We start from the raw sequence: 23,446 nt of genomic DNA on the forward strand, positions 1-23,446 counted from the left end.
GAAATATTAGCATTGGATTAATGACTTGTTTGTTATTCCAGTTTGAGAGGATGACTGTGACCAAAGTCTTACAATGAAGCGACAAACTTCACTAAAGGACTTTTTCAACCCCATAAGACAAAACATTCAAGGTATGTTATGTATGCAATAGTTCATGAATACCGTACCATTAATGTGCTTGTTCCAGTAAATACATGTAGAAATGAAGGCAAGAATTGAATTTGATTTTAGCCCATAATGAATTAATGGGCAGTCGTCAAGCCAGGCTGAACATTTTCCCTGTGATATATCTACATGATTTAATGAATATGTGCACAGCATTATATTTACTTTTTTTTGGAGTGGTGCCACAAAATTAAACGAGAGTTGTGATTGTCAAAGGCCTGTCTGATATTAATTTTTTTTCTTTCCTTTCTACTCCAATTTTTAGATGACTGTGAGTCATTCCCCGTGTCGATGGATTGTCCAGCTGCTGGACACAGTGCAGATTCGATGCATGATATCAAAGAACCTCATGAACCTGTGCCATATAAAAACTCAACACAAGTTTTTGGCCCGATCTCAACTGAAGATCCGAAGTCAGCTAAGCTGAGATCATGTGAAGATCCCAATCTGAGAAAATACAGTCATATAACATTATGAAATGAACAGGAGCTGAAGTACCTTCTTAAGTGTATTCAATAATGTAATGTACATTAACTAAATGAATTAAATGAGAAATCATACAAATCAAGCTTGTTAACCCCAACCCCAAGTCTCAAGTGAAAAAAACGTAGCCCCTGCCCATTATTTAGTATACATCTACATGTATTCAACAAATATGGAGGGAGATTAAGTATGCATCATCTCAGTTTAATTAGAAATTGAAATGAAAATAATGGTAAAAGAGATAAAACTGATAACTGACTTTTCTTGATATCATTGGCAAGTCAACAGTGAAGGCTGGTGAGATAGTTATGATTGTTTGCAATAAACATGAACAGTATGTGTGTTGATTACACAATATGCATAATACAAGGTAAGAAAAAAGTTCTTCAAATTTACTTCTTAGGTATGCACCAGATTGCACAATTTCAAGTGAAAAATCCCACAAGCTCCCTACCGTGGGAGGGAGGAAATGGTTACCCTGGTAACAAATCATCGAGAACAGAAGCCCTCGGTGATTGTGCAGAGATTTAAATGCGACACCAGGGTACAGAAAGAGAGGGAGTCTATCGCAGAGTACTTGGTAGAACTGAAACAATTGGCCCATTACTGTGAGTTTGGCTTGATGCTGAAGGAGATGCTGTGAGATAGGATGGTGTGTGTTGTGCGAGATGAACGAGTTCAAAGAATGCTATTATAGAATGGGTAGCGAGAATCCTGCGATCTGATTGGTCGAGAGCTATGCGTTGATTTTTACTGACCGCACGCTGAGTCACAGTGGTAAACATGTGATCGCGCACTTTTCAAGAGTATGCGTACTTGTAACAAAGGTTCGCGCACTAAGCAAGCGTTCGCACACTCAGGTTGGCCATGCGTCCAGTAAAAACTAATTGCACGGTTGGCCGTGCGTCCAGTAAAAACTGATGCATGCTCGTTTACGGCAAGCCAAAAGTAAATGCATCCAGTCATTTTGTTATCGGGTAACACGATAGAAAAATGGGTTTTTGGCAAGAAAATTACCCATTCTATAAATCAGATGACGCACATGTCTTTTCGTGCGTCAGTCGGAATATAGTGTGCATGCGGTAACTATGGAATTTAGCCAAAACCCACTCGGCTTCGCCTCGTGGGTTAGGCATTCCATAGTTACCTTATGCACACAATTCCGACTGACGCACTCAGACCTGCGCGTCATTTGTATACTGGCAGAGCCCGACCTGAACTACGACAAGGCGAAGAAACTGTCCCTTGCCATTGAGATCACAGACAAAAACACAGCAGATTTGCGTGGCACGTGATCTGTTCTTCATATATAACAGGCAGGATGTTAAAGTTTTCCCAAAGAACTGTTTGAAAGTATACCACAATACAACAATCACTTTCTGGCACTGTTGTAAGCATTGTGCACATATGTGCGTATCTCATTAACTCGTCCAAATAAATTATCTAACAGACAGAAGTACTGATCAGAGAATGGTTTAAATCTTGAGCATTGTTTTAAAAAGACATAAAAGACAAAATTATAGTATGCTCACAGCAATCTTAAATTCCTGACAAGAGACAGCACTGTAAATTCTAAATCAGTTTGCATGATTTACAAAATAAATCATTATTAATGACAGCCACAATGGTCTTCCTTTTGCATCAAATATTCATAATGAAAACAGTTCTGATGTAGACCTATTAAAGTGTTCGGAGCAACTCATCAGGTGCTAAGTAATATTAGCGACTGTTTATCATTTCAGAGAAAGCTTGATAAATTTTCATATCATTCTGAAGCATATTTCACCTATTACCATGTGCATAGATATTACATCATGCATCCAGCTAAAGGTATTCAAACACACACACAATACCTCCAATCAGCAAAGTTAGCACCTTTCTTGGTAGTAAAAATCTGCCCCTTCCCTTTTCCAAGCTGTTCTCTGGAAGTTACATCACACTCAAAACACTTTGGTTCCTAGGCACCAGTCACTTCAGAAGCTGCATCTTTGACACCTTGGCAGCGAAATTCCCGAGAGCTTGGTGTGAGGTCATGATTGTGATAATTTTTTTTTTTCTTCTCTCCAATAACTGGGCATCTTAGTAGGTTCACTGAATGCTTACTTTATTTGCAATACAACCGCCTCTTTGACTCCAAACTTGACCTTGTTTTCCTCAAAAAGCTCCTGCAGAGCATTGGCGTAGGTGTGCCACAGGGAGTCGATGGCTTCGGGTGTCGGTTCCGACATCTTTTCCACAGGGATTGGGCGACCGACTGGAAGATTAAAGGAGGGGAAGAGCAGAGATGGCAACTTTTCGACATAGAAAACTAGATTTTCATGAAATCTTGACACCATCACTAGCCCATTGGCTCTAGGCAAGTGAAATGTCAGAAAAAAAATTTTCCCCAGTAAGGACAGGCATGTAAAAATGTTGCTACTTCATCAACATTGATGAGAAAATTGTAAAGCATCCGTGCATTAAGGCTCATCATTTCAATGCTTTCGTAGGGGTTGCAGATGTTAATAGTATATCTTTCTATATGATAACCTGGTTTTCTGCAGTTTTCTGTGGTTGACATTGGCTTCATTTAAAATTTTAATACTTGAAAAATGAAAGTCATACCTTCAGGAGGCAATATCGTATTATCACAGTTCACACTGTTTATCGTACTAAATACCAGTACTACAAAATCGTATTGGTTGGCATCTCTGTAAGAGTATGCTTGGCTAACTTTGCTGGCATGACCTCTTCTGCTAGGTCCGTCATCTCAGCCAACAACTTTTTCTGCAAGGTCTGCGATCTCAACCCAAAACATCTTCAGCTCGGCCTGTGCTCTCTATGCCATTTATATTTGGATGTGCAACAAATATCCTTTACAAACTACTGCCCCTCTATTTTTGCATCCCATCTACTTCGAATTGTATCCTCCCTTCTTTTGTCCCCTTTACCTTCAATACTGCCCTGACCTAATGTACTACATTGTAATAAAGTTTGCCATGTTCCTAATAATGCTATCGTAAACATGTTATGAGCAATGAATGAGGAATACAGTAACATCTTGAAACACTAACAAGAATTGTCCCATTTCTATAGTAATTATGTGTAGCTGTGATACTGCTTGAAACAATGTTAACAGTTGAATGATTAAAAATACGAATATTACGAATATTACGAATTTCCCTGGAAATAAAGTTACAGAATACAATCATACAAATCATGTTAATAGAATTCACACCTGAATATAATTAATATCATGCTTGTGCAGAATAATTCTATGCATGAAAATATTCATGAGGTTAATCTTCCAATATATGTAATTACTTAGGCTATGCCAGTATATAGTAAAGCTGAAGAAGTACCAGCTTATGCAATACTATAAATGTGGTATACAATATATTTTGCAGTGTGACACCTGTCATGAATTTTGCACAAAACTGAACTAACTTGAAAATGACAGCATGTACAAATATTTTTGGACATATCAAATGTGCAAAAAATACTATTGTCTGCAACATTCACATCAATTGAATTTCACCCATATCAGCAGAGCAGAACAAAAAATTAAATCACATGAAAGTATTCTTTATCTTCTTGTGGTCACTATCATATTTTGGGGAATTCTTATTTTAACATGGTGCACATCTTGGTCATTTCCTCACCAACTGTGTTGACTTCTCTGCGGAAGGGCAGAGGCCCAAAGCTGTAGTTGAACACCCCTCTGCCGTAGAAGAAAGGCGTGGCAAATCCCACGGCCTTCTGCATCTTTTGTTGCAGTCTGCGGGCGAGGGTTCCCTCCTCATTAGGAACCTGGTGGTAGAGGTCATTCTCGCCAAAGGAGTAGCAGGGAACAAGATGAGCACTGTGGGAAGAGGTCATCACACAAAAAGTTCATCTTCAAGTTCTCCTTTATTGTTTTCCTTCACTCTTTGGTTTCATACAACCTTACCAATCAGACTTTGTTCTCGTATGACTTATTTCACATTATGGAAATAGCTATCAAATGTATTCATGAACAAACAGGCTCAGCTAACACATCTAATAGTTTCTATTTCAAAAGCTTGTATCTTGATACAGATTATCAAAAGAAATACTCTCTCATTTACTGCTGGATGGTGAAAAATAATTACTGCTTTTTGGGCTAAGTACATTTTTCTACACCCTTACTGTTTCAGAGTGTTGGACAACAGAACTTTCATTTGAGTACTAGGAATTCGCTTTAAACTTTCACCATGACTATTCTCAGATGAGGAAATTATCTTCATAATATGTACGTCCAAGGAGTTATCACACACATGATAACTCCTTTGAATACTAAGTGTCTTGCACTGTATTGGTAACTAGCTTGAACACTAGTACTATGTAAGCATTAAAATTTTGACTTCATACTAAGTGCTAAAATACATGATACAAGTACCGAAAATCTACAAACGAGAAATATCTACTGCACATAAAAAGAGACATACTGTCAAAGAATACAACAATAGATAGAATGTGAATATCAACCACTTGAATCTTTTATGCATGCTGCAGTACATTATAGGGGTCTAAAATCTATGTTTGTGCGTTCTTTACTGCTTGTGTGTTCTTAACAAACCAATTTTCTTTCTCTGCCCACATTTGTTTTTTTTTTTTAATAAAGCCAGATCAATACAGTAGGCCTATATCCTTCGAATTCTAATTAGAAAGCAGCACAAGCATGCAAAACTTAATGAGAAAATCTCACCCATGCTGGAGAGCCTTTTTGATGAAACCTTTCCGTTGGGTCAGACACAAGACGTGGCGGCCGGCGTGGGCCTCCAGAGACTCCCCCGCACCACCTAGTACAATGACCGCCGCACTGCCCCTCCCCGGCCCACCTGCCAGGTAGTCAATACTCTCCTTACACACATCACACATACCTGAAGGAGAAGCAGATAATTAAGGGTTAACCCCTTGAACACAACTTTGTTATCAATGCCAGTAACATTTCTATTTACAGCTTCCAAAGGACATGATTGTATTGAATGTAACATTTGTCAAATCAGAAATAAAGAGGAAACTGAAAATGAGGAAGATACATACGTGTACACATGTTTACGGAAATCGACAATAGATAAGCATGATATGCATAGCATAGTATTGTTATGTAGAGAGAGAGAAGATAAAAACAAAAATGGAAGATGACCAAGAGAAAAGAACAAAAAAAAGGATCTACATTTGTACATGTACAGAGAGGACGACAGAGAAAAGACTAGAAGGTTGCATACCATGAATGATAAGAGAATGCAATAAAAAAAAAGAAGCAAACAAAGAAAGTTGCAGCAATATAAAACGGCAATTTTTTTTTTTTTTTTCCAAGACGTGCATCGACATTTTAATTAGACTCAAACATCAGTTTTCCTTACAATGGAGCATGTCTACTCTTGGTTGGAGTTCACATTATAAATAGTTGAAATAATTTCAAAAAAATTGCATTCAAGCTGAAAGCTAATTAAGGATTTTTTCAGGTATCTTTAATCAAATGTGTTCATTTTTTTCCCCCTCACAAATACCACTGGTCATGCTTTGTTGAAAGACAAGGATAATGACCTGGGTGTTATACTGCAGTCCCAAGGTTGCTTGCTAAGCTGCACAATATCATCATGGATTTGGGATGTAAGCATTATCACAAACATGTACCTCAATCCTCATGGTTACCACATGAGAATAGGGCAAAAGATAAAGGTGTTTACTGATTGGAACTGAGATTTCATATCTAGACTGTGACCTTTGCCATTTGTGAATGACAACTCTTTATCACTGTACGACTGAATTGAATACTCTACTACTGATAATCATTCAGTTCATCAGGGTAGTGCCTGTGCTAGCAATAGTCTGTGCTATAATTTACCATGTAAATAGTGCAGAAAGGTGTGCAATTCTGGAACTTCTTTTTCTTTTTCCTCAAGACTTCAGATGCTTTTGCCATTGAGCAACTCAGCCTTCATATACACATAGTGAGAAAAGAGCTATGAGTTTCAAAAAGAGAAGCTACAGAGTGTAGATGGGTTTCTAGTCTGTAACACTCCTTATCACAAAATGAAAAACATGGACTTAAAGGTTGCTGCTTCTATAAGTTTGAAGGTCACTATTAAACCAAACACATAAAACCACCTGACCACCTGCCTGCAATGTGTGTTACTGCACCAGGGTGTGAATAAAACAAAGTTTTTCTCACCTCCAGACATAAAGAAATCCCTGACAAGAGGGTATTTGTACATGACGGACAGAGTGCACAGGTGGGAGCGAATTCCGGGAAAAATGGCGCTAAAACCCGTCCCCTCTGTCGAAAAGTTGACAAAGGCGCTGATGCTCATAATGCCATGGGGGTGAAAGCCAACAATGTAATTATGACGAGGGTCGAGGTCCATAGTTTTATGCAGTCTGACGGGGAAGTAATCTGCCATCCTCTTCCAGATGCTCAAACTTCGCATGAACTGTGATCGCCGTCCACCCCTCTGTGGTGTGTACCTGTCATAGTAGGCCCAGCCAAAAAGGAGGAGACTGATCCAAAAATACCTGAAAGGTACAAATTTAGGTCATGATAAAATGTTGGGGATTGTACCATGTGAGAAGCAGTAGTTAGAGACATACCAAGGTACAACAGGAAAATGTGAGGTAAAAATTTTGCCTGATTCAAGGCCTACTAACATGTTAATACAGTAGTCACACCTTTAGTTACCTTACATTACAGCTGTATCTCACTGAGCTGAAGTTATCTGAAAGTGGGGGGAAGTACAATGTAAGCGCACAGCAACAGAAGAGTTTACATGCAATATCAACAGTGTCTACAAATGGTATAATCTGAAGAGTGGATCCAAGCAGATAAGTTTATCAATATAATCAAATCATTAAAATCAATTTCAGGTTTTAAATAATCTTTGAAATCATCAAATCCAATATTCACTGATGCCGATGGCGATGTCAATCCGTTATCAAATCACCATTTGATAATTACTGTAGAGACTAGAGTCTGTATTCAGCATTATCCTGAAAATCGGTCACCACTCCATTAATCATTGCCATTCATTTTGTCATAGCCGGTGACTGCTCCACCTACATAGACTTTGCACACAGCGAAGACGCACTCGCAGAACAATAGGGGACCGATATCAGTTGTATCACGATTCAGCCCTGTATTCATTAATCTCAGAAAATCTTGCTTGTTTTCTCTGCATTTATTTCAGGACATGACACCATTCTAGATCAAGTAGATCTACTGAAGTACATGTAGACTCTAGATCAGGGAGGCGGAGGAGACCTCCCCGTGGCCGAGTAAATTAACATGTTAACATTAATGTTAGAAGGTATCTGGTTCAGTTGACCAAAAGATATCGGTCTGTCAAATTTGGTCGTAGGGGATATGTTCATAACTTTGTTCATGTTCCGAGAAGACTGCAGCTGTGAGGAGAGCCGACAAAGTATAAAAAAAAAAAAAAAAAAAAAAAAAAATGATAAAAGACTCCTCTGGACAGACGGATTTTTCTGTCTAACGTTAGACGTATCTAGCTATGCATACCTTGTGATAAGCATGTAGAATAGGACAAACTGCGTCAAGAGTCGAGAGAACATGAAAAGCGACCACCACAGGAGCACCGATGCCGTCTCAAGACGACGATGAAGGGGCACGAAGAGAGGAGCAAATTTCGGCAGCTTCATCTCTGCAGCTTTCTTGGTTTTGGTTCGAATATTTCTTACCAACTTGTGACCCAGTAAATGCTGGCAATTGTGCACTTTACGGCCCTATTGCGCTTGCCTAAATGTTGACAGTCTTCAACTCACTCACGTCGCCTCACTCACTGCTGACTTCGCTTCGCTGAGGTGAGCTAGCTATGCATGCACTGAACGGTACAGGGTCCTGTCACCTGCAGGGTCCAGCACGCAGTGCAGTGGCGGCCTGGTTGGTCAGTGGTCCGTAACAAAATCCTCTAACACTACAGTAGGCCCTTGGGGATATCAATAAAGGCAGCAGCTCAGAGAGGCCCATTTTCATCTTACGATAGATAAAAAATGCGTTTCTGTCGACCGATAATACAAAGCAGAAGATACAATACCATATCTGCTTGAATGATCTTATTGTCGTCGTTCAAGCGCGAAGGCCCATCCGCGATACGTTGGCGGACCTGTGAGGAGGGGGATCCCCGGCAAAGAGTATTCTTGCGGTCGGCTACACGTCACTTCCGGTTGACTGGAGTGAAAACAAACAGCTTGCAAGCGCTAAGCCTGCATAATGCGCATACTGCATGCTGTGCATGTGCGACGCGTATAATTTATGTGCAACTCTACGCAGACATGGGGACTGTTTTTCATTATTCATTTTGTCATTTGTGCCATCATTCATGAGATACATGCATCATGTCTTGCCAGCAATATTCTAATAATCTGGATCCTGTCGATCGATCGGTCCCGGTATTTTGCCAAGTTGAAGGCAGTCGGACTGGACCTGTGCCCGTATGAAATCGCGGCAGGACTCTGGATCAACGACCCGACAAAATGGCCAGATGTGCAGTAGAACCTCTTTGAGTAGGCCCTACCCCGATATCTACGCTTACTTAGTACCTCATAGAAACTTCAGGTAGGTCTACAGGCCTAACGTTAGTACTGTAGTAGGCTTAGGGTAGGGCCTAATTTAGGGTAGGCCTAGGGCCTAATCCTGCCGCCCGCACAGCTACAGTAGTACAGCTTGCGCTAGCGCTATGCTCGCGGGGCGCCCCGGCAGAAAACACGTACAGCGTTACCACTCCAGGCTCACGCGACTGTTTGTTTTCACTCCACCGCTATCCATGACCCCGTGACAAGCAAAATACCCGGATGTCCGACCATGAGAATAGAAGCAACTCTTTGATCTCCGGATATCGGATGGATGCCTGCAGTAATGATGATGCTCGCTCCATCATGCAGGGGTGGCTCGCTCCCGATCCCGGATCGATCCCGCACGCGTGCGATCCCCCCTCCCTCCCCCCAAAAATGTCATGGGGCCGGAGATCACGAAGAATGTTCAAGTCGAATAAGGAATTCGGGTAGGCCCAATTTACCACTGGTTTCCCTGCATGTTCAATTTCATTAGCCTAACCCACTTCAAATTATCATTAATGTTAAAATTTCTATTTTGTTTATCTTATCTTGTATTATCAATGGCTACATGCAGCACTGAAGTACACACTGCATGCTATAATTTTTAGTCAATCTTAAATTTAAAGTTCGACTTAAATTCTATCTTTGTGAAACACCCCCTGGATACTTGTGCCCCAGGCCTTTAGCTTTGTTTTTGTGTGTGTGTGTGTGTGTGTGTGTCTTTTTTGCTCGCCAGCTGATAAATCCAGAATACGTATGTGTTATATAACAAAATCAGCTCGTCAATCTTCACAGGGGTAAATTTTAAGATCAATATGGTAGGCTGCATGGCTGGCGGAACTTGGAGGGGGCTCAGCAGGCCCCCCACTTTTTTGTACCATATATACCATGCAGGGCCGGCAGAGCGTTTTCAAAAGTGGGGGACTTTCAGGGTTTCATGAGCTGACAACCAAAAAAAAAAAAAGGTCTTTGAACAGCGCAAAGACATAACCTTACCCTTACCGCGCTCATACAACCTCTCTATCTATTTCTTAGTGCCATTTATGCACTTCTGGGTTAAAAAAAAAAAAAAAAAAAGTGGGGGGGGGGGGGGGGGCAAAGTGATGATACCTTATGTATTCCTTTGTATGGTGCACAAAAATAAGTGGGGGCCCCCCCCCCCCCCCCCCCCCTGGCCCCGGTTCCGCCGGCCATGCATACAAAGGAGTACATAAGGTGTCACCACTATGGGCCCCCCACTTTTTTTACCCCGAAGTGTGTTAGTGGAACTATAAAAAGAAATAGATAGAGACCTTATTAGAGATCTTAGAGATCTTATAAAAGTTTAGTACTGCTTACTTTATATAAAGAAGAGAGGCATGGGACTATAATACAATGATAATGATGGTGATGACAATAAGGTTTATTCAGGGTGGTGTTGATGCTGCTTTTGATGATACCATTGATGATTACCTTGATCGCAATGCTATTTGAAGGTAAAGGAGAAATGTCTCAGGCTACAATGAGGAAGAAACCTTGACGAGAGTGAACTTAATGCAATTAATTTATACTTTTGTTCCATTCTGTACAAACGTGTACATGCACACACACACACACACACACACATACACACACACACCATCATAAAAACACACTTGTGTAAACATATGAAGAGTTTAAATGCAAAAACTGATACCGATAATCTAAGTTATATTAATTTTCATCAACTTGAGATGAGAGAGGAGATTGAAGCTGCTGAAAAAAATAAAGGAGATAATTTGAACATTATATATTTGATAATCTTAATACAGTGTATCTTCAAAAATATTTCTTACAAGTGCAATTGCAATGAAGAGACTTAATTTTTCTCTCCTTGATGACCAAAATGACATTTATCCCAGGCGTTTATCTGTTTTTGTATTCACACTCTTCATGTACCAGGTATGTATACACACACCACACGGGAATACACATATAATTATACTGACACACACTTTGAGATAGAGCTAAGTGCAGGTACACAAATATACTGAGAGTTCTGAAATGTGTCCACATATTGTAGTCATGACCCAATTAATGTTTATTAATGTTAACCATATCTTGGTCATACTGTTGTCATATATTATTACTGTGTCATGAAAAAATGCACATTGTATATTACGTGACACGTGACAGATGAACATCCCCACAATAGGAGATGCATAGTCTTCCGCTCATCAATGCATATAATATTATACATATATATTACACATAGGATCTTTTTTTTTTTTTTGGTGAACATTTTTACTGAAAGCCGTCATTGCTTTACTTCAATCCAGCATTTTGACTGTCACTATGCTGTATCCAGAACCTAATTCATTTCATCATGATGACGAGAAATTTGGTTACAACACAACAGCAATTCCATTCAGGGACTTGTGGCTTTGCAGGTACCTTTTTACACCTCAGACATAGACATTTTCTGATAATTTGTCTTTTTTTTTTTGGAACATTTCATGTGATAATGAGAGACTACCCACATCAAAGGAATCATTTTCACTCTACCAGTTACTCCATATTACCTTGACTCGTTTTGGATCCCTTGCCAGGTTGCTTATATTTACTGTACAGAAAAATCATGCTCTATGAGTAACCATGATAAAAACTGTACTGTAAAAGTGGAAATTTTCGCGGTGTTGAAATTTTCGCGCAACCAGAAACTACCGTGAAAATAAAAGCACACGAATATTTTTGCTAGCCATATGTTCCTGTGCGTGATGTCTTGATTCCGCGGAATCAAAAACACGCGAAGCTCTTCTTACCCAGCCAAGCGCGAAAATATCCACTTCTACAGTATTACACTCCATCATCACCCCAAATTATTCACTTACAACTATAATCTAAATTTCCTCAACTTCCCAGGCACTGCCCAGAAGATGAGAAACTCCCCCAAGAATTCCTCCAGCAGCGCAATCCCTTTTACTACCCATCACTCCAATCAAATCTGATATATATACCCTCATGCACATTCTATCAATCTTAGACCCTTGTACCCGTATTTTACAAAACATTGATTAATATATAACATGAAAACTGAGCAAAGAAAATGGAATTCAACTGGGATTCGAATCTAAGACCCCTAAACTGCTAGACCAGTGCTGTTTAACCACTGAGCTATGGAAGACCCTGGTATGGTGTTCATCCCAGAAACCCCTTAAGCTTTGACCCTTGTGTGGTCAAAGCTTACTTCAAAACTTGACATAGAACCAAAGGATTGAAATCAACTTGGGATAAATGCGAGTGATCACTGGAGTGATCCAGCTCTTTGATTAGTTACAACAAAGGAAAACTGACCAGAAAGATTGGGATCCCATTTTCTCTGCTCAATTTTCATTAATATATCATATGTCTGTCTGGTCAGTTCGCCTTTGTTTGCATTAATTAAACATTGATTTAATCACAAATTGATCATGACAGCAAACAAGAATACAAAAATTGAACATAAATATCAGCAACTATTTGGAAGTAATTCTCAGGTATTATTACATGCAAGTCTTTGCTCTCCAAAAGTGGGTTTGTGCAGGACTTACATTCCTGTCTTTATCAAATACACTAGAATACTGAAAAAACTGAAAAAAAAAATATTCGTGTGCATTGTACATTTCACAAGAGCCAAGATTAGCTAAATTAAAATGCATGCCAAGGTTCTTGTCTACACTACATGCCTTGAATGCTATGTAGTAGCCATTGGCAAAAATTTCATAGCGCAGAAAAGGCTGCCGGCTCCAATTCATGCAAATTTTATGCTGCAAAAAGTTGTTTTACAGTAAGCTGTTATCATAGTCTGATATTGCTGTTAACTGTCTACGCCATTTTAAAAATACTTCTGAAAAGAGTGTAAAATGCTGCACATTTTGGTTAAAAATTACAATCATAGAAAGTTCTCTTGTCTGAAATCTACAAAAATCTGCTATTATGAGTCAGTGACAACATTTGAACCCCCCTTGAACACACATATTCAGCGTAGATTCTAGTTACAAAAATCAGTTTGGTCAATCTGGTAATTTATATCACCAGATCTAACTTGTGATGAAAATCTACTTTTCATACAAAGACCAAAACATGAATATGAAAAAAAAGCAAAATATTCCATATGACTTGTTAACATTCTTATGTCCCCCCCCCCTCCCATACATACATACTACACACTTAGGGTTAACATAATGGCTAAGCATGGAGCTGATAAGCTACTTTCAATGTTACTTACAGGACTTGTGTCTGGGATCAACATCTATCAGCATTTGGTTACCCTAGACAATGCATTGTAGATAATCAAATACCTATTTTAACTATGACTTCAATTACAAAACACAACTTGAGAGCTTGTTCACTTCTGTACACAGCTAAAAAACAAATAAGGGTGCTTGATTCCATGAATATCCTATGTCTGTTACTCATACCCTGATAAATGAATGCAGTTCATATAACATCTATTCACACATTCTTAAACAATACTTTGACATACACAAGGTGCAAGTATATTTCTGTTTATTCAGCTAATCGAGTTCAAAACACATTTCTGAACCCCATGAAGGAATGCATCCCTTCACATTTATTTCACAAAATCAAATTAATGCCTGCTTCACTGACAATATTTTACCCAGCATTTCTTACAGCAAATCCACTGGGAGAACAGATCACATAAAATGATGTAACCACCACTGCAATCTACTTTAACAGATATCAAACAAAGGTGGAATAGATGTTGGCAACAACAGCATGTAGCAAACTCAGTGTTGAATAAATGACACACACTATCATACGTACCCATGTTAGCTGCACAGATATTCCAATTGTCCAATATTTGGAAGTTTAAAAGCACATAAGCACATCAACATAATTATGTGCTTTGAGAGTTTTTTCCTCCCCCCCCCCCCCCCAAGGCGGTAAAATTTGATTCCTAAGCCGTCCTTCAGGAGCTATTACACATAAAGCCACAAATGAATGAAAAATAAATGAGCAACACAAAACAAAGTACCAAAATAAAAACCACACGAATGATTGCTTTATGAGTAGAAGCATAATGCCTGCTGAATTTGAATACATCAGAGAGAGAGAGAGAGGATGAAATATCCTTTATATATTGTACTTTTCTGGGTTTATATACCATCACAGCTGCAATTTCTGTTGTTGGTGAATTCACAAGATTCCAGTTTTCAAAGGTGTCCTTAGTTCTCCCTATTTCTTGTCTTCATACGCTACGAGGCGAGCATTCTTCTGGACATTGTCCCCTTTAGCCACCAATATTTCAGCAACCACTCCATCTTTAGGTGCCCGTATCACATACTGTAATAAAATAAAAAGAAAGAGAGAGCAGTCAAACATTGTTTGCATAATAAAGTACATAATAAAGTGAGCTCCCATTATCAAAACAAACAAGGTTATAACAAAATACTCATCTTATCGAAGTAAAACTTCAGGTCAAAAGATTATCGTCTATACACATTTATGTAGTATGTCATTCAGCTACGGACCTACGGTCCTACGGACTTTGTTATAACGGGAGTGCACTGTATTCTGCACAAGACCATAAAAGGTGAACAAACTTCGTCACTGGACTCATGCAATCATGGCATCTATTTTTCATTAAAAAAGTTCACTCATCACAGATGGTTGTTTTTCTACAACAAATGATATGAAAGCAACAACTCATTGATGCATGTATGTAAATTGAGGGAATGCAAGAATATTGAAGAGCACATCTGCTAAGTTTGAAGAAAATCGGACAATCCTTAAAAGTTATGAATTTTTAAGGTTTCTGCACCACTATTGCTGGACGAGAAGATCACAACACAGCATAATGAGAGAGCACTTGACATATACCTCCTTCAGAAAGCATTACTCTAACAGGTCAAGGAAATGTGTACTTTTTTTTAAAAGTACATTTGGTGGAATTCTCATCTTGATATATTTTCTTCATAACTTCATAACTATTCAATAGATTGGTCGATTTTCCCTGAACTTCGCTGATTTGTTCCACTTATTGCTGCAATCACTAAGTTCACATGTATATTTGGGTCTCACACATTCCTCTTGAAAGTTTTTGTATGTGGACAAAAAGAGAAATCCGACCCAGCTGCCCTTACCTCCATCTTCATGGACTCCAAGGCTACCAGAGGCTGCCCCTTCTCCACTCTATCACCAGGCTTGACGTACAGGTGGGTGATGTCACCCTGCATGGGGGCGCGGTCTCCCGTACCTCCTCCGCCTGCCTCGGCCAGAAACTCTGGTAGAGGCCGATTTAGCTCCACTCCTCCAATCTAACATGGGCACCAGGAAGAAAGAGAGAGAGAGGGGTAAAATGGATTGAAAACATTAAACTCTGACTCATTTGTATACACTGAAATGCAACCTTATTGTCTGTGGGAAGTTATCGAGCATTAGGAGTGGCATGAATTGTGTATCTTTCAGATCATCTTCCAGGAGTGTGAAGGCTGGTCAAAGCATTCTAAAATTTTGATCTCCTATTGAAAGGATGAATTTCAAATGGAACTATGGGAACATTATTTGGCAACTGCCATTTACCTTCCCCTTACAAATAAACATTCTGCGCAATGCATCCTGTGTATCCTTCAATGCTCCTATGTAAAAACTGGTATTGTAGTTCAATTACATGCCAAAAGACACTCATTTCGCATTAGATCGAGCCTCAAATTTACATGTTTAAGTAATAGTCATGAGAAAAATCCACATTAAATTTTCAATTGTTTTCAGGACACAAACATTTTTGTTGTGGAAACAAGCTAATGTGACCCAAACTCTTGACTAGCAATTTAATTCTGCAAACTGTCACAAAAAAGGGACCTTTACTTTATTATCTTTTATTAGTGTGGCAGGAAGAACATGAAAAAGATCTAGAATTATTTTCACTGATTGGCACTGCATTCAGTGTCTGTGGGTCAGAGGATACTCACATGATCCATGGAGAAAAGGTGAATGCTGTCTTCATGCATGACAATGGTGGATGTGGTCTTCTGTCCGTCCACTACACTTGTCAGTTCGAGAGCATTGTCCTGGCCGGCCAACGACCCTTGGACACTGTACGCACGTTCCCCAACCTTGACATGGAAAGACCAAAAAGACAAATAGGAAAAGAAGAAGTACGCAGAGGGATGAATGAAATCCTGGGAGTGAAAAACCAACAAACAAGCAAAAAACAACAACAACAACAACAACATCTTGATATGCTCAGAAGACTGTGATGTATGAACTTTTGTGCTAATGTAGAGAGATTCATTGGTGACAGATAAAGCTGAACCATTTAAAATCCCATCCTAAAACAGTCAGAGTTCTTTTTTTCTCCCCAGATTTAGTCTTTCCTTTCCCTTATTATCGTCAATTGAATGCAACAGACAGAATGCAACAACGTGAAATCACTTTTCCCTTCATTAGAGAGAAGCAGAGAATGAAAAAATAAAATCTGAGCGCTAAAGGGTTGGAGTCTCTATCACAGGCAGTGGCGGACCCAGAGGGGGCGCAACCGGCGCACGCCCCCCTTTATTTTTCGTTAAAAACAAAAGAAATAAAAAGAAAAAAATGAAATGAAACCCGGAAGTGGCACCAGAAATATTAGTCACACCCCCCCTTTACAGAATTCCTGGATCCGCCCCTGACAGGTTGCTGCTTCTAAACCCACCTGCACTCGGAATGTTCCATCAGGCTGGTAGGTGACCAAGGCCACAATCTCTGTGTCCCCTGCACTCAGCTTCACACGTCGGCACAGACTGTCATTGAGTCTCAACCCACTGCCCAGGCTGTACGGTGAGAATGGGTCTGGAACGAAGAATACATGTACACTACTCTAATACATGTACAAGAAATAGTTGTGGCATGAAATTTTTGCTAATTGCAGCCGACAGCCTTTTTAGTGGCATGAAATTTTCGTGAAATGCCAATGGCATTCAATGCATAGTATAGACAAGAACTTCCACATGCATTTTAATCTTGTGAATCTTGGATCCTTGTGGAATTCACAAAAATTTCATGCATGCAAAAGTTTATGTGTTTACAGTACTTTGCTAATTTGACCAATTACTTATCAACATCACAAACCGTTTTTTGAAGGTAATTGACAGCATAAAGTTACTTGAATTTCCACTACCTAATTTTTCAGCAGACTTACAGTGTATCTGCAAGAGTCACAATGTGAATAAACTCATGTCAATTTCTAATGACATCATGTACTGCCAAGAGCACCATATAAATGTTTTACAAAGTATGTGGAGTTAATGCCTTCTTGCTCTATAATGTAAATGTCATGATTCATACAGTATGACCACAGCTGTTTAGCAAGTCAAATTTCTCACGAATTGAGACTTTCAAACAATTTTGCAAGTGGTTAACTTCGCGAACTGGAGTACAGTACTAAATGGCGAAGCATGTATGTATGCTGCATTCATGTTGGAATCAGAATCAAATTTTTGTGTGTCTCTAAATTCGCAAATGGCACCTGACTTGCAAAATTTGCAAAAACAAAAACCTTGCGAAATATTTGCCGTATACAGTACATCACTTACCACCACACTCCAATGTCTCCTGCTGACTGGACCTCTGTTCAAAGAGCACAAGTGCCAGGACGGCTCTGCACAGGGTGTGGTCGTCGAGGGCACCCTTCTCTGGGAACAGTTCCCTCTCGTGCTGTGGAATGAAGTCTGTGTGCACGTTTCCTTCTTTGAACTCGGGATGTTTGGCCAGGTCATCCAGGAATCTGATGTTGGTCTTCAAACCCACAATCTGGAAGAAACATTTCATAGATACAAAAATATATTGCTGCATGTATCACAAGGATGACAATAATTTATTCAGAGTGAATCCAAACATGCAATACATATCAGCGATCTTGGATGATGTGGCAACATTTGAAAGTGGACTAATGCAATCCCTGTTCCTATGATATAAATGGTTTCATAAAATGATATGACACAAAAGCACAGACAAAAACCTTTCTTTTCTTCCTTTTCCTCTTGGAATTCTTATGTGATTACTGCAGATAATTGGATTAGCAAGACATTGCTCTACATGCCAAATGGTTTTGAACTGACATGATAATCAAAGGCAATTATTCTTTGTTATCCCATTAAAATCCATTATGCTGAAATATCAATCCACTTCATTTAATAGAGAAAGCATACAACAGATTATTTACACATAGCCAAATTCAATAACTTTTGCACTCGAGAGGGATACAAAAATTGACAGATGGGTAGAAAAAAAAAATGGATAGATAGATGAATGGATAAAAATACATGTAACAGATAGATGAATATATAGATTGATAAGTGGATTGACTGATAGAGAAAAGACAGAATAGATACATGAGACATAGATAGATAGGCAGATTACCACACAAAAGATAGATGAAGAAATACATAGAGAGCGAGACAGACAGAGAGAGAGAGAAATGGAGACGGACGGAGAGAAAGAGAGAGAGAGAAGAGAGAGGCAGACAGACAGACAGACAGACAAGTAAACACATGAATTGTTAGTCACAAAAATATCTCCCTTTACCCTCTTTCTCTATCTCTCTTCCATGATTGTTTGAACCTTGTACCTGGTATTTCTGTAGACACTGCCTCAACTTTTCCAGTGCACTCTTCCTGTCCTGTGACCAAACCACAAGCTTGGCAATCATCGGGTCGTAGTAGGTCGTCACTTCGTCCCCTGTGAATAGATGAGAGTGAGAGAGTGAGAGATTGCCAGAGGGCAGGGGGGAGAGAAAGACAAAGACAGAGAGGGAGGCAGAAAGAAAAGGAGGGTAGGGGGCAGAGAGAGAGAAAAACACAGAGAGGGGAGACAAAAAGAAATAGAAAGAGGGGGAGAGAAAGGAGGAGAGAAGGATATGTGTTTAATTTGAAAGGCAGATAGTTTCATGCGCAATGTGATCTTGCCTTGTTGAGCTCTGGGGGTGATAAGTATCAGTATGAGGCACATTTTTTGGCAGGTTCGGCTAATTCATATCCAGATTTAGATTCTGATTAATTTATTGTCCATTTAGGAAATTCTTTTTGTTGGCATATGGGCGTACACATGACGATATTTTCACTAATTTCCCGTAGTGATTTTCAGCTGTTTTAATACAACACCCATAAAAAGAATGTAGCTATCATATTGGTTGATCGCTCACCACCATGTATGCCATTGAAAGTACCAAGTACCATTAAAATTTATGAAATTCTTTCATCGAGATTTATTTTTTTTAAATTGCAACTGATTAACATTGATGTAGGACAATTTTTTAATCAGTTGCAATAAAAGTACCACTGCACGTTGTCACTGTCAGCTGTGCAATTTTGTTTGCTTGTTTCGTTAATGGGGTACACTATCCTGATAGAGTGATACAGACATAGAATGCTTTCAACTTATACATGGTATGGTACAGTACAGCACAGTTTAATTCACTCTTGAGCTTTCAAACATGGCCTAAGTCCTTTGTCTTAATCTCCTTACCTTGTCTAACTCCTGTCTCTATTCTGATCATCTCCTCGGCACTGGGCGTGGCCAGGTGGATGAGAGGCCCCGCCCCTGGGAGGAAGTTATTGTCTGGGTCCTCCGCATAGATCCTGGCCTCAAAGGAGTGACCGTGGAGCTTGAGGTCATCTTGGGTCACTGGTAGGGTCTCACCAGCTGCCACCTAGACAGAAGGAAAGTAGAAGTAAAGGGCGATGAGAATGTTAATACATTGGACTCCTGTTTTAATAAAGTCTTCAGGACCGGCAGTTTTCTTTCATTATATCAATTTTTTTTTTTTGCCGAACAAACAAACAATAAAAAAAAAACATTGGCAGGATAACGTTGCGGCCTGAATCTTTATTTCGTTGTAATCGGAATTTGATTTCAACTGTGTTCGTTATAATGGGAGTGCACTATAAAGAAAACACATGAGAACCAAAAACTTACTTGCTATTCATTTTAAATTCCCTCCTAATCAATCTGACAAATCTTAGCATAACTCACTATAAGCATCATTTGTATTTAATTAAAATCTCCCAAACTAAACTAACTCCTTATTTCAGGCTTTTTAATCATTTTGTTTGTTTGTTTGTATGGTTGGTTGATTGGATGTTTGGCGCTTGCTTTCTGCCTGAATACAAGATGCTCTAAACTAAGGCTCTTATCAATTTTGGTGAAGACTTGTTTCACAACAACAACAAAAACAACACACACAGATTCCATTTGTGATTCTACAGACTCTGAAAATTTTAACATATTCATCCCCTCTATCTGTGGACATCACCTACATCATCTGAAAAGAAAGACTTCCTCACCTTGAGTTGCCACTCCACTAAATCTGTCTTGGTTACCATCTCGGTGACAGGGTGTTCCACCTGGAGACGAGTGTTCATCTCCATGAAGTAAAAGTTCTGCTGAGCGTCCATGATGAACTCCACAGTGCCTGGGGAGGGTTCGGTTTAAACGCCGTCATTAGACATGAAAAAAATCAACCAATCACTTACATGTGCATGGTGGTCATCATTCATGTGAATTATTCCAGCATGAATTGGAACATGTGTAGAAACCGCAATTCAATTAAACACTTCAATATCTTTCATGTGTACTAAGTAAAAATTAATGAGCAAAGTACTGCAAGTAATATATTTTTTGATATGTTAACAGTTAAAGCATTTTTTTTTTTTTTGGTGTTATTAAATCACTTGCATCTATTCATACCAAACAATCAAACTGTGTGGGTTGATCTCATTGCATTACCAAAATGAGGACTGCCCTACGATAGTCAATGACCACTTTTTTTCTCTCTACAATATGTTTGCAAAAACAACAACAAATAAACACACATGAAATAACATCAAAGATTACCAGATAAGGTGAGAAGAAATTATCTACAGAACTTGGGTACACTGGCATACAGATAAAAGAAGTCATATTACTGTCTCTCCCAAGATGAAAAGATTCCACTGCCCCGATTCTTTCATCAACTCATCTTAATCCAAAATGTCTCACTTTGACACGAACATGCGCTACTGAAGACCAGCCAAGCCTCGGAAGTTTTTCAAGGGCACAGTTGGTTGGTCAGCAAAGAAATGCAACAAAGATAAATAGAGTGCTATTTTAGAAACGTGCCTTTCTGAATGTTTGAATAAAAGTAAGTACATCAAGTTTTATGTTTGAAATTCCTACAATTCCTCATGATCTGTTTGAATCAGTGAGCAAACTTCATTTGTCTGTAGCCTCACCCCTTCCCCCCTCCCCCCCCCCCCCCCCCACACACACACACACACACAGACACAAGTGATATTTAAAGATTACAGACTTGGCTATAGATTATGCTGGAAATTCCTACGGTTCCTCTCTATATGTCTAAATCAGTGAACTTTCATTAGTTTGACCATTATGTCCTCAACTTCAGATTCTCATCCTACAGCTACAGATCTTCATCCATGTTTGTGCAGAGATTGCATTTCTGTCCATCTCACCTGCTCCTACATAGTCCACTGCCCTGGCTGCCCTCACTGCAGCCTCTCCAATCCTCCTCCTTACATCCTCCGACAGGTGCGGCTGAGAGACACACAATCACAGACATTCAGCATAAAAGACTCAACAATCAATGATTTTTCGAAAAATTTCAAGAACTCTTTTTTTTTTTCCTGTATCTGCTTGACAAATATTGCCCTTCATTGATGTAAATAAGTACCAAGTATTTGTGTCTGGTTAGCAATCACAGCTAGTCGATTCAACTTCCACCCAAGTATGATGTATATAGTGCATGATTTCTACCATGACTATTACTCAAAATACTGAATAATTGGTGCTTATTTATGTCAATGAAGGGCAGTCTTCAATTTATTCAGTTCCAATTCATTTTGCGGAAGTGACTTTCAAGCAAGATTCTTTTTCATCGGTTTCAGTGTTTTCGATAGGATTTTAGAGATGTGTTCTACCTTTATTGGGGTAACATCAGATAAGCCCCACACTATCACATCTGTCAGTACATGGGTACATCTGCCTTGTAAACAATAAAAACCAAGCCCAGTAGAACATAAGTTGCAGTTCCAATGTAACAGACATACAATACAGAAATACAGACACATTAACAATGATCTTTGAATTCTGAATGGACAAATTTCTCACCCTGATGCCAAGAGTGAGTTATCTGTGACACTCATTTGTCTGAATTCCACTTCTGCAGCTAGAACTTATTAGTTATGTTCAGACGGTGATCCCTAACCTCAAAGATAGCTATCCTCTAGGATAGACTCTGGCCCCCTAACTATGACGCACGTTCACACGATGAAGCATGTCCTCGTGGATAGGCTCACCACCATCCATTACTATAATGCTTATCTACAAGTTCCCATCAACAAGTTCTGTCCACACCACACACGATGCCTAACTACGAGTAGAAAAACTGGCAGCTCGTTGATAGAGAGCTAACCCTGAGATATCTTGTGGATAGCTATCTTCGAGTCAACTTCAAGATAGCTATCAACGAGTGCGTCTACATGGTGCCTAATTACAAACCTATCCGAGAGGATAGCTATCCTTGTGGTTAGGGATCATTGTCTGAACAGATAACTACTGTTGACTACTTTAATCATTGCTTTGTCTGTGGCAAATCTCTGCAAGCTCATTGAATACCACAGAAACTTTAGGTACAGAAAAAATGTGTGAATGTGAATATTTTGAATGAACTCTTGTCTATGAACACACTTACTGCTGGTGCCTCCTCGATGATCTTTTGATGTCTCCTCTGTACACTGCAATCTCGTTCAAAGAGGTACACATAGTTTCCATGCTTGTCTCCAAACACTTGGACTTCAACGTGCCTGCCATACCCAACAGAAAGTATATGAAACTACCACAAATTCAAATCTAAATTCATGTTGACTCCTGTAAAAAATGCAAAAACCTGATAAGGATTTTAAGACTAAATGTCAATTCAATATCTATGTCTGGTGATAAATACAAACTGGAGCTTTGGGCAAATATAACAAGATGTCATGCCACATTTTTAAAATAACTATCATTCAATCACACTTCAATTCTTGACATCAAATGCACTTATTGTATTATCAAACTAAATCAGATCAAAGTCTAAATATAATATTGTTTGAATTGGATCGGGAAAACTATAATGACAAGTAAGGTCCTACTGTCCATGGTATCTGGGTATAAATACAAATATGTTCATAATCAACATCATTGAATGAAACACTGTGCCTAAAGACAATGAATATTTCAAAACCAGAAT

At 39.2% G+C, this 23,446-nt stretch overlaps 2 protein-coding genes across 2 annotated transcripts in view; both read right to left on the reverse strand.

Annotated features, from left to right (window-relative positions):
* Positions 1-2,514: 2,514 nt before the first annotated feature.
* LOC139727529 (2-acylglycerol O-acyltransferase 1-like) lies at positions 2,515-8,375 on the reverse strand. The gene is made up of 5 exons (XM_071638503.1): positions 8,168-8,375; positions 6,827-7,167; positions 5,354-5,528; positions 4,290-4,489; positions 2,515-2,902 (listed from the first exon to the last, which is right to left on the reverse strand). Exons 1-5 carry the CDS (start codon positions 8,305-8,307, stop codon positions 2,748-2,750), a joined length of 1,011 nt encoding a protein of 336 aa, XP_071494604.1. The 5' UTR covers positions 8,308-8,375; the 3' UTR covers positions 2,515-2,747.
* A 6,043-nt stretch (positions 8,376-14,418) lies between these two features.
* LOC139727530 (methylcrotonoyl-CoA carboxylase subunit alpha, mitochondrial-like) overlaps positions 14,419-23,446 on the reverse strand; it is a 14,966-nt gene continuing 5,938 nt past the window's right edge. The window contains exons 8-17 of the mRNA XM_071638504.1: positions 22,910-23,021; positions 21,672-21,753; positions 20,505-20,632; positions 19,687-19,870; positions 18,791-18,900; positions 17,757-17,973; positions 16,877-17,013; positions 16,155-16,298; positions 15,327-15,500; positions 14,419-14,526 (exon numbers count right to left, since the gene is read on the reverse strand). Of these exons, the coding sequence (XP_071494605.1) occupies positions 14,419-14,526; positions 15,327-15,500; positions 16,155-16,298; positions 16,877-17,013; positions 17,757-17,973; positions 18,791-18,900; positions 19,687-19,870; positions 20,505-20,632; positions 21,672-21,753; positions 22,910-23,021 (1,396 nt within the window). The remainder of the gene's footprint in view (positions 14,527-15,326; positions 15,501-16,154; positions 16,299-16,876; positions 17,014-17,756; positions 17,974-18,790; positions 18,901-19,686; positions 19,871-20,504; positions 20,633-21,671; positions 21,754-22,909; positions 23,022-23,446) is intronic.

Source organism: Diadema antillarum, unplaced genomic scaffold (assembly GCF_040938485.1).
Source record: "Diadema antillarum isolate AM-2024a unplaced genomic scaffold, OU_Dant_1.0 seq00000135_RagTag, whole genome shotgun sequence".
NCBI classification, from domain to species: domain Eukaryota; kingdom Metazoa; phylum Echinodermata; class Echinoidea; order Diadematoida; family Diadematidae; genus Diadema; species Diadema antillarum.